We start from the raw sequence: 11,687 nt of genomic DNA on the forward strand, positions 1-11,687 counted from the left end.
CTTCAAGTTTACGTCATATCGAATTTCATCAACTTCGGTTCTGTGGTTTGGTCGTGAAAGAGCGTCAGACAGACAGAGTTACTTTCACATTTATAAAATTAATATAGATATCATGGCCATGGACTGTAGGATTATCTAGATCAATATCCATGGGTCATACAAATATAGCCTGATATGTTAGGATGTACAGCGTTGATATATAACCATTAAGTATTTGTATCAATATAATCTTTGTGTATGTGTGCTCGTATATGTTATGTGTTTCCGGTCTAGTTAAGCTAGCATGTTGAATATCTGATATTTGGCGCACTGTTGAAATTATTTTGCGTAAGCTCAATACTACCTGTATTTGATGATTTGTGTTTTTTTTTATATTTGCCAATTTATTTCCAAATACAGAATATGTTGAAAAGTATTAACAAATAAGTCTAAATTTTGATTCAGTTGATTCAAGGGACTGGAGTTTGTATTCATGAGTTTTATAAGTGTGTGAATCCTGTACAGTTAAAATATGTCTAATTACAACGAAATTCTGCCACGTGTATAACTAATCCGCGTTAGAGCAGCGTAATGGAATATACTTCAAACCTTCTCCTTAAAGGAGGCTTTAACCAAGCAGTGGGTAATTTACAAGCTGTTATTGTGTACTGCATGTGATATACTTTATTTTACAACACAAATATAAAAATAAATCAAAGAACTAAAAAAGATAGATATCCATGGAAGGTGGTAATCACTTTCTATCAGGTGAGCCTCCTGCTCGTTTGCATAACAAAAAAATATAAAAATTAAAACAAAATACTATAAAAAAGTGATTTGTTGAACAATTTATAGTACTAACTTAAAGATTATTATTTTAAAGTATTAAAAAAAATGGTAAAGTTTATAATTTATAACTTCTCGAGAATAATACAAGTCAATATTACATCTTCGATTGCACACTAAATTGCGTTTATCCATTTATTAGATTTAAAAAGTACGAAAACGAATACCGTCGAAGCCTATAAACTAAATCCATCTAACTCCATCGAAACTATCACTACTTTCCTATTACAAACTTCGAAATGAATTCGGCCGCGAAGCATTACAATTTTATCTTCATCCCACGGAGAGACCAGTTTTCATAACTTTAATAACTATGAGCTGTTGTCCTCCTAACTTTGTTCGTAAGGAACCCTTTATTATTATTTCAAATCAAAACACTAACAATCCATTCCAGATTTTTGTATACTATTGTCCACATTAGGTCACAGCATCACAGTTTCCAAGTTTGGTAGCGTTTTGATTGTATATATTTATCGAAAATGGTTAATATTTCTATGGGTAGTGGTGATCACTAACCAGATAACATTTGTACGTCCTATGCGATAAAAAATCAGGAAAACGATTAACTATTCCAATTTTTTTGTATGCTCTTATTTCATTGTTTGTATTAACCGCACTGAATATATTCGAGAGTGTATGATGTATGTATACAATTTTTGATTCATGTATCTTTTATCAATAAATGATTCATATATTTTTTTATTTATAACACTTTAACAGTTTGATAACTGCCAACTTAATAAAAAAAAAACTGTGGACAAACATTACTGGAAACTGTGATATGTCGTTTTCTCTTTCACTATTTATGTTTGTGTATGTATGTATATAGATAAATATATATATGGAAATAAAATCGATTACTCCTTTTATCGAAAGAAGGTTAAATAACAATCGGAAACAAAATGTCTGACGTCTGTTGTACTTCCGTATTTATAAAATAAACAGCGCTAGTTTCAACTGAAAATATCCAAGATATTAAAGAAAGTTATTTGTTACCTTATACTAACTAGTCTTATCATTGAAAATTTAGCCAAACAGAAAAAAAACATTTCTGTATTTTTTATAGGTTATATTTTTAATTGTAATTTTTATTTAGTAAGTCTAAATTAATTAAATCGAAGTTCATTTACTTTGAAATTTGCACAATATCAGGACAAACAAAGCGATTACCACGTGATCCCAGCACTGATTAAACGTGAGCCAATATCACTTAAGGTTGGTTACTTCATTTACTTAAGACACTGACTGTCAAACTATAATCATTTATTAACTATATTTTCTTCTAAAAAGTTTATTTCATCAAACAATATAAAAATATTTATGTTGTCTGTCTCAATACCAATAAAATACTATTTACATTTAAAAATATTTAAAGAATTTTTATTCATATACTCGTATCTGTAATTTACATAATCATTTACTGTTTTTACTATACATGTATATGGTAAAAATCTCATGTCACGACTCACTCTCTTGGGTGGCTGGACAAAATATTTTATAAAGATAACCTTTCCTTTCTAACAGAGTTTTTTATGTTTAGATATTATTTTAAACAACGATATTTTATCTAGACACAAATTTAAAAACAAGGAACACTCACGCTTGAAAAAAAAATAATAGTAATTTGTATAAAAAGTGTGTATACTTATTAACGCTCTTGAGAAGTTCTTCTACTTAGGCTTAAACTATTAATAGTTTAAAATATCAAGCAATAATAATAATAATTTAAAGTTTTTGGCCTTTACTGGCCATTTATCTAGCAACTTCACCAATCTATTTTCATATTACCTTGTACGCTGTAATTGTTATTATTACATCATGGAATAAGTCGAGATGGCCCAGTGGTTAGAACGCGAACCGATGATTGCGGGTTCAAATCCAGGTAAGCACCGCTGTTTCATGTGCTTAATTTGTCTTTATAATTCATCTCGTGCTCAGCGTTGAAGGAAAACATCGTGAGGAAACCTGCATGTGACAAATTTCGTAGAAATTCTGCCACATGTGTATTCCACCAACCCGCATTGGAATAGCGTGGTTGAACATGTTCCAAACCTTCTCCTCAAAGGGAGAGGAGGCCTTTAGCTCAGCAGTGGGAATTTACAGGCTGTTATTGTTGTATAGTTGTATGGAATAATTTATTAAATAATTCTAAAAATCGCTTACATTATTTACTTTTTATAATCATTTTTGTAATTTTAATAACGATTAAATTATTTTTTAATTAATTTTATTGATAACATTGACATTGAAGAAAACGCTACATAACATATTCTATTGATTACTGTGAATGATGTGATTTTTAGTGAGGCTTACAGAAGTGAAGTTACTTTTCATGGTACATTTTTTCCAGGTCAGAATAAGGCTACAGCAACGTAAGATTTTAAAGGCCGGCACCGCACCTGCTAGCCCCCTGGTGCTGCAGATCTCCATGGGCGGTGGTAGTCACTTTCCATTAGGTGAGTTTCCTGCTCTTCTGCTGTTTGACAACTATAACATAAAAAAAAATATACAATTTTGTGATGGAGTATGATTTTGATTTAGATTTTTTTTAATGTATTTTTTACAATTATTAAGATAAGATAGTATTAAGTTACGTAGTATAAATGTAAATATTAATAAATATTAATATTACTTTAGATATTAAAATTTGTTTTGTGTCTCGTATATTATTATTTTTCGTAACTGATCAAAAGAATTATTTTTTTGTAGCGTATTTATTGTATACATATACCTTTCGCGAGTCACCTACGAAAACCTGTGTATTTTTACAATAATATCACACATACCTTGCCTTAACCAAGTAAGCGCTCCCAAGAAAGTGTGTTTGAGGGAAAGAAGCCACATTTTGAGGTAACAATTCCCCTTTTATTCATCTGAATACAGTCAAAAGTTTCTCGCGCGTACTTTAAATAAAAAAAATCACATATTTGATTCTTAAATGGTTTGGATATATTAATTAGGTGTTAATGTTTCTTGTTCGGTAAATTCAAAAAGCTATAAATATCAGCTCTAATATTACAATAATATGTAACTACAGTACACTTTAAAGAGCTGAGATGGCCCAGTGGTTAGAACGCGTCCATCTTAACCGATGATTGCGTGTTCAAATCCAGGCAAGCACCACTATATATAATGTATGTGCTTAATTTTTGTTTATAATTCATCTCGTGCTCGGTGGTGAAGGAAAACATATCGTGAGGAAACCTACATGTGTCTAAATTCAACGAAATTCTGCCACATGTTCATTTCACCAAGCCGCATTGCAGTGGAATATGTTCCAAACCCTCTACTTAATGGAAAAGGAGGCCTTATCCCAGCAGTGGGCAATTTACAAGTTATTACTTTACTTAACTTTTACTGCACTTTAAGTTTAAGTAACATCATTAAGATATGTATGTTGTTGTTTTATTTCATAATTATAATATTACCATTGTTCTTTTGATTAAAAAGTTTGAGAAGCGCAGTTTTCGAGCAGTACTGAAAATCACCCTGAGTTTAACAAAATTGATCGAGAAACTAAAATTTCCTTACTGAAGTTATTATTATCATAAAAATATTACATACAAACTTCTCCTTTTATAATTCCAATTACATACTGTAATAGATAACAACACATAGTAATATTACGTATTTCTAGTTAATGATCATATTAAAAATTCATAAAACAAAATTGTCCATATGTGTATTTGTAGTTAATAACAATAATAGACCAATCCCATTTGCTTTATGATGAAATTATTACTAGCTTCTGTCCGTGGCTTAGCTTATCTATGGTGATAAATACGTAATGGTATGTGCTAGATGTTTAAATTAATTAAAATAATTTCTCGGGTAATTTTTATATGATGATCACACATCTAAAACCTCAAACTTTCGCATGCATTTGAATAGGAGTACTGAGAAACCAATAAATAATAATACTTAATAGGTCTTTGTGTACTAACTCACTAATCTATAATTAAGGGTATCCTATAGTATTCTACCGAATTTTTCGAATTGTTCGGATTAATCCCGGCTGCTGAATTTCGCCTTCTACATTTCGTCAAAATTCGAAGTTTCACCCGCACCTCCTTTATGTTCGAAAATTCACAACGACGCGATTTCTCAGACATTTTCTGCCTCGTACAACCACTATGTGGAACCAGCTTTCGCCGGCGGTTTTTCCGAACCGATACGACATGGAAACCTTCAATAAAGGGCGTACTCCTTCCTTAAAGGCCGGCAACGCACCTGCAATCCCCCTGGTGGCAGATGTCCATGTCCATGTCGTGGCGGTGGTAGTTACTTTATATCAGGTGAGCCTCCTGCTCGTTTGCCACCTATGTCATAAAAAAAGTCTATGTCAGTGAACGAGTGTAACTAGAGGCACAAGATAACATCTTAGTTGGTAAGATTGGTGGCGTATTGGCGATGTGTGTTCTGTGAAATATAATGAACCAAATCTTGAACTAAAATTTTCCAGTCCAAGTGCTTACGAAGTAAGATTTTTGTATTAATTCTTTATAATTATTTTTTTCAAAGATTCATTTTTCTAACCTAAAATTATGATAATATTTAATTTCTATAGTTCGAGCTGAAAGTTAAAAAATACGTTTCATTATATAATAAATGGTTTTTCTGTGCACATGTCAAAATAAAGTTACTAATGGATTTTGGGAAGTCTTGCTATAAAAAGAGATGCCCACCGTTGAATTACTTTTAATCCGCTTATAAATGATTTTTGATAAAAGTTCAGAGATGAATTTTCGACAAATTTTCGCTTTCAGATTTTTTTTCCACAGATTAATATTTCCTATATTCCTGTATTATATTGAGCCCCCCCTCCATTGCTCTTTACACGTTTTATTGATCGCAAGTCAACTTCTTCGTAATTTGAACATCATAATTCGATTATCAAAATCCTCAATATTCGATTAAATTAAAGCAAATTTTTTATTATTTTTTAATTATTAATCATTTTTAATCTAGTAAAATTAATACTATTTACTTATGCTGTGCATGAATTGATCACGGCTCATTGGGACTAGCTTGGATCGAATGATGTTATATATGTTGCGACTATAGTTACAATAACTCACTCTACTGATTATGCTGTTTGTCGTTACAATATTTGATGAGTGGATGGTTATGGCCCTACCCACACTTAAGAGTACCGTGGGGACCTATTGGATTACAAAAACAGCATTAAAAAATATAAAATATCGTACTATGTTTCTCCCTTCAGCGGTTTGGTCAGCGCCTAGAGATTTTCGAAAGTGTGAAAAAAATGCAAGAAAATACTCCAGTGTCAAATATTGAGTTTAGGTGCCCCAACGTACCTCTGATAACAAAGGTATGCTAATCTGATAGCTTGCATGGTGGGCGTAGTCACACGGAAGGGTAGAAAATGGAAGAAAAAAATATACTCGGGCGCTACAGATATTTAGAAGTGATGCAAAGTGAACCCTGAAAATACTCCCATTCAACAGACTGTTGTTTCGGAAGTAACGCGAGCTCATAGCGATTTTTTTTTAAATGCCAAAAAACATAGCCTTATAGGTATCGTCGTCGTGGTGTGTACGTGGTAGAAATAACTAAGTCCACAATTTAAGATATCACTCGTATAATACGCACACAATAAACACAAAAACAAGAAAAGTCAAAAGGTAATAGAGTACGGAAGAAATTTACAGTTCTAATAGAAGGAGTATTAACATTAATTACGAAAATTAAACACGAAAACAATTAGACAGTACGGCTAGCAAAAAGTAAACAAATCGCATCGAGTGTGAGGTATCGACTGACTCCGTACGTATTTTGTACGCGGCTTACAAAATTATATCGCAGTGGCGGGTAGACGCGGAATAAATGCGTCGCTCGGCCGATCCGCCGCATACTACGGGTTTCGCCCGAGTATGCCTGTGAATTAATATTTATTGTGATATAAAAGTAAATATATGAAATATAATGTTGGTGTGTATTGTGTATGTGTATTATATTATTACATAAATAAATATAGAATAGAATATTATTATATATTTTATTTGTGTAATTGTGAAGTGTAATAAATAAATATTATAAATTAATAAACTAATTATAAATATAATAATGATTCGCCTACATCACTCCCCTCCAGAGGCCGTGTCTACGGACGATAGTAGTCCGGGAAGCGAACTCGTCTGTTGGAACGCGTGGTTTTGGGGTTAGGTGAGTCTGTCTGTCTGTCACTATGTTGTTGGGACGAATACGGAGATGGTGAGGGAAGGCTTAAATCGTCAGACAGTATATAGGCTGGCTTAATGCGGTCTATAGATACTGTGACGTCCTTACCCTTGAAGTCAATTTTAAAATATTTTTCACCTCTCCGCAAAACTTTATGTGGCCCAGAGTAGGCGGGCTGTAAAGAGCCGCGTAGCGCGTCTTCTCTCAGAAATACGTGACTACACGAACTAAGCTCTTTAAAGATAAATGTTTTGCGTGAGGAGTGGTGCTGTGTCGGAACTGGTCGTAAATTCTCGACAAAGGACTTCATTCGAGCTGAGAATTCGGTGATGTCGGTGGTATAGCCTGGTACATTATGCCCGAAAAATTCTCCGGGTAGGCGGAGAGGCTCACCATACACCAGCTCAGCCGATGAAGCCTGGAGGTCTTCTTTGAAGGCGCTCCTTATGCCAAGAAGTACCAAGGGTAAAGACTCCGTCCAGTTCGTATCACCATGACACACTATAGCTGCCTTTAGCTGCCGGTGAAAACGCTCAACTAAGCCGTTGCACTGTGGGTGATACGCAGTTGTCTTGCGGTGTTCAAACCCGACAGACTGTGACAACTGTTTGAACAGTGCCGACTCAAATTGCCTACCGCGATCGGTAACGATATCGGTAGGACAACCGAATCGGGACACCCAGCAGGAAACGAACGCTTTGGCCACTGTTTCTGCGGTAATGTCGATAATAGGGACAGCTTCCGGCCATCGCGTAAAGCGATCGACGGCTGTCAAACAGTATCGATAACCGTTTGAAGGAGGTAATGGGCCGATCAGGTCTATATGAACGTGTTTGAATCGCGCTGAAGGTAAGGCAAGCGTGCCTAAGGGTGATGTAACGTGCCGGGTTACCTTCGTGCGCTGGCAGGTCAAACATGCCTTAGACCATTCACGGCAGTTTTTCCTCATGAGTGGCCAAACGAAGCGTTGTGCAACGAGTTTAGCTGTGGCGTTAGGACCGGGATGGCTAAGGGAGTGTAGGCAGTTAAAGACTTGTTCGCGACAGTTTGCAGGGACAAATGGCCTGGGAGTCGGAGTACTGACGTCGCAGTACAATTCAGTACGACTACCAGGAATTGACATCTTTTCCAACCGGAGAGAAGTTTCGCCTCTAAGAACCCTTGCGAGGTCAGGGTCAGTGGTTTGCGACTTGGCAAGGACGTCCAAGTCAACTGGCATTTGCAATTCATCGACGCGGGAAAGTGTATCGGCGACTACATTGTCCTTCCCTGAAATGTGCCGAATATCTGTCGTGAATTGCGAGATGAAGTCCAGGTGTCTATACTGACGTGGAGAACAGTTACTTTTCCTTTCATGGAATGCATAACTGAGCGGTTTGTGGTCAGTATAGACTGTGAAGTGGTTAGCCTCTAGCATGTGGCGAAAGTACCTGATGCTCTGGTAAATTGCAAGGAGTTCGCGGTCATATGGTGAATATTTTACCTGCGAAGGACTCAACTTGCGCGAGAAGAATGCTAGAGGCTGCCAGGCACCGTCCAGGTATTGTTGGAGGACTCCACCTATAGCCGTGTCTGAGGCGTCCGTAACAAGTGCCAACTTAGCGTCAGGACGGGGATGAGCTAGCAGTGCTGCCTCACAAAGGCTAGATTTACAGGCTTCGAAAGCTTTTAAAGAATCTCCCTTTATGTCGACCGGATGGGAAGCCTTCACAGAACCTGTCAGTAAGGCGTTCAGAGGAGCCTGGATACGAGCAGCGTTAGGCAGAAATCTGCGATAGTAATTTATCATACCTAAAAATCTACGGAGTTCCCTAACGGTTTTAGGTATGGGAAAGTCCAAAATGGCCTTGACTTTGCCATCCAAGGGCTTAGTACCGCTTTCCGATATACGGTAGCCCAGGAATGTTACCTCAGGCGCTCCGAAGACACACTTAGCCGTGTTGACAAGAACGCCGTAATTTTGCATACGGGTAAAAAGTTGACGGAGGTGGTCTTCGTGTTCTTCCTGGGTCCTGGAGTAAACCAAAAAGTCGTCAAGGTACGGATAGCAAAAGTCAAGTCCACGTGTTAGCTCGTCCACGAACCTCTGAAATGTCTGACCAGCATTCCTTAATCCGAACGTCATAAAAGGAAACTCGTATAAGCCGAATGGCGTTGTAATCGCCGTTTTCGGTATGTCCTCCACAGCGACTGGAATCTGATTGTAAGCCTTAACCAGATCAATAACAGAAAAGTACTTACAAGCAGCCAAACTGTGCGAAAAGTCATGAATGTGACGTATGGGATACTTATCTGGTATGGTTCTCGCATTAAGCAACCTATAGTCGCCGCAGGGACGCCAACCGTTATCCTTTTTCGACACAAGGTGTAAAGGCGACGACCAAGGGCTGTCAGAAGGACGTGCCGTACCGTTCGCTAGCATTGTGTCGAATTCCTGTCTGGCGATTTTGAGCTTGTCAGGAGCGAGTCTCCTAGGTGAACATGACACTGGTGGGCCTGGTGTAGTACGAATGTGGTGTACAGTGTGATGTTTGACGACACCCGGAATACCGGCGGGGCGAGTTATTTCAGGGAACTCCGCCAAAATATTGTGGTACCTGCTATTTCCGCCAGTGGAAACCTTCACACTCGTTACTAGGCAATTAGATTTAACTATTGAGGCTACAGTGCTGATATTAGTTAGGCTATCTGTTAATCTACGGTTACTGATGTCTACGATAAGACGATAGTGTGATAGAAAATCTATGCCAATTATAGCTTTCGTTACGTCAGCTACGACGAAGCGCCATGGAAAGGTGCGACGTAATCCTATATTTAAGGTAAGATTGATATAACCGTATGTGGCGATAGCCGAACCATTAGCAGCACTGAGCTGAAAGGATGTCTTATGTCTATTTTCACTTAAGTCGCTAATTGGAAAGACACAAATATCACTACCGGTGTCGACTAAAAATTGTCTTTGGGTACTGCAGTCGGTAATGAAGAGGCGACCCGGAGAGCTCCTGCAATCATTGGTCGCCATCACTGATTGCTGGGGGCATTTCCCGACGTGTAGTCACAGGGCTTGATGCAGCTCCTAGCCTTGGAGCCGAACTTGCTGTGGTACCAGCAAACTGGATACCGTCGATGACTTGAACTGGATCTTCGAGATTGGGATCGGTTGCGGTGTCTACTCGACTGTCTTCGTTCCCTTGGTCGAGATCGTTGGTTGACTTGGGCCGTGAGGGCACTGACCTGTTTGGTCAACTCCGCTACTTGCTGTGTCAACAACTCGATGGGCGATGATGAGGACGTTGCTGCGACTTGGTTCGTCGGAGCAGCAATGTCGTGTACCCTGTCGGCCAGTTCAGCGAGAGAATCGAGAGGTAAGGTGGGTTGAGATGCCACTATTGGTTGTATTCCTATTGGCAACCGACTTGTCCAAATGGTCTGGAGAAACTCTTCCGGAATATCTGGTCCAGCAAGGTGTTGAAGGTGTCGCAGGAATTGTGAAGGCTTGCGACTGCCAAGTTGTTCATGCATCAACAATTGTTTCACCTTATTCTCCCTCGAAACAGACAGACGTTTTATGAGTTCTGCCTTGAGTCGATTGTAGTCAGGTGGGCCAGTGATAACGTCTTCTACTTCCGCGGCGTATTGTCTGTCTAACGTTGATAGGATTTGGTAAAATTTTGTAGCTTCGTCCGTTATTCCAAATAATTTAAACTGACCTTCCACTTGTGCAAACCAAATGGCCGGCTTTTCTGGCCAAAATGGCGGCGTCTTAATCTGGGCTGATGGCGGCGCAACCATAGTTACGTCAGCACTGTGAACTCGTTCCAGTTTCTTCATACGGCGCGGTCGCGTATTTACTTGCGACTCAGCTGTATCACTTCCACTACTCATCTTCTAAATGACGTGTACAATACGGGGTCACCAGTTATAGGTATCGTCGTCGTGGTGTGTACGTGGTAGAAATAACTAAGTCCACAATTTAAGATATCACTCGTATAATACGCACACAATAAACACAAAAACAAGAAAAGTCAAAAGGTAATAGAGTACGGAAGAAATTTACAGTTCTAATAGAAGGAGTATTAACATTAATTACGAAAATTAAACACGAAAACAATTAGACAGTACGGCTAGCAAAAAGTAAACAAATCGCATCGAGTGTGAGGTATCGACTGACTCCGTACGTATTTTGTACGCGGCTTACAAAATTATATCGCAGTGGCGGGTAGACGCGGAATAAATGCGTCGCTCGGCCGATCCGCCGCATACTACGGGTTTCGCCCGAGTATGCCTGTGAATTAATATTTATTGTGATATAAAAGTAAATATATGAAATATAATGTTGGTGTGTATTGTGTATGTGTATTATATTATTACATAAATAAATATAGAATAGAATATTATTATATATTTTATTTGTGTAATTGTGAAGTGTAATAAATAAATATTATAAATTAATAAACTAATTATAAATATAATAATGATTCGCCTACAGCCTTATTGAAATTCTCGACCATGTCAGATTTTCATATTAACGATTCAACTTGATGTCCAAGTTGTGTCTGCCAAAAATCTAATAACTATTGAGGGGTTATTTTTTATATCCGGCTATATAAAAGTTATGTGGGTATTTAACTCATTGGCGTCAAATGTTTAAACTCATTTTG

At 37.5% G+C, this 11,687-nt stretch overlaps 1 protein-coding gene across 1 annotated transcript; it reads right to left on the reverse strand.

Moving 5' to 3' along the window:
* Positions 1-10,047: 10,047 nt before the first annotated feature.
* On the reverse strand, positions 10,048-10,911 carry LOC124532478. Its single transcript, XM_047107384.1, has one exon. The coding sequence runs from the start codon at positions 10,909-10,911 to the stop codon at positions 10,048-10,050; it is 864 nt and encodes a 287-aa protein (XP_046963340.1).
* Between the last annotated feature and the right edge of the window lie 776 nt (positions 10,912-11,687).

The sequence above is a fragment of the Vanessa cardui genome, chromosome 9 (assembly GCF_905220365.1).
Source record: "Vanessa cardui chromosome 9, ilVanCard2.1, whole genome shotgun sequence".
In the NCBI taxonomy this organism is placed as follows: Eukaryota; Metazoa; Arthropoda; class Insecta; order Lepidoptera; family Nymphalidae; genus Vanessa; species Vanessa cardui.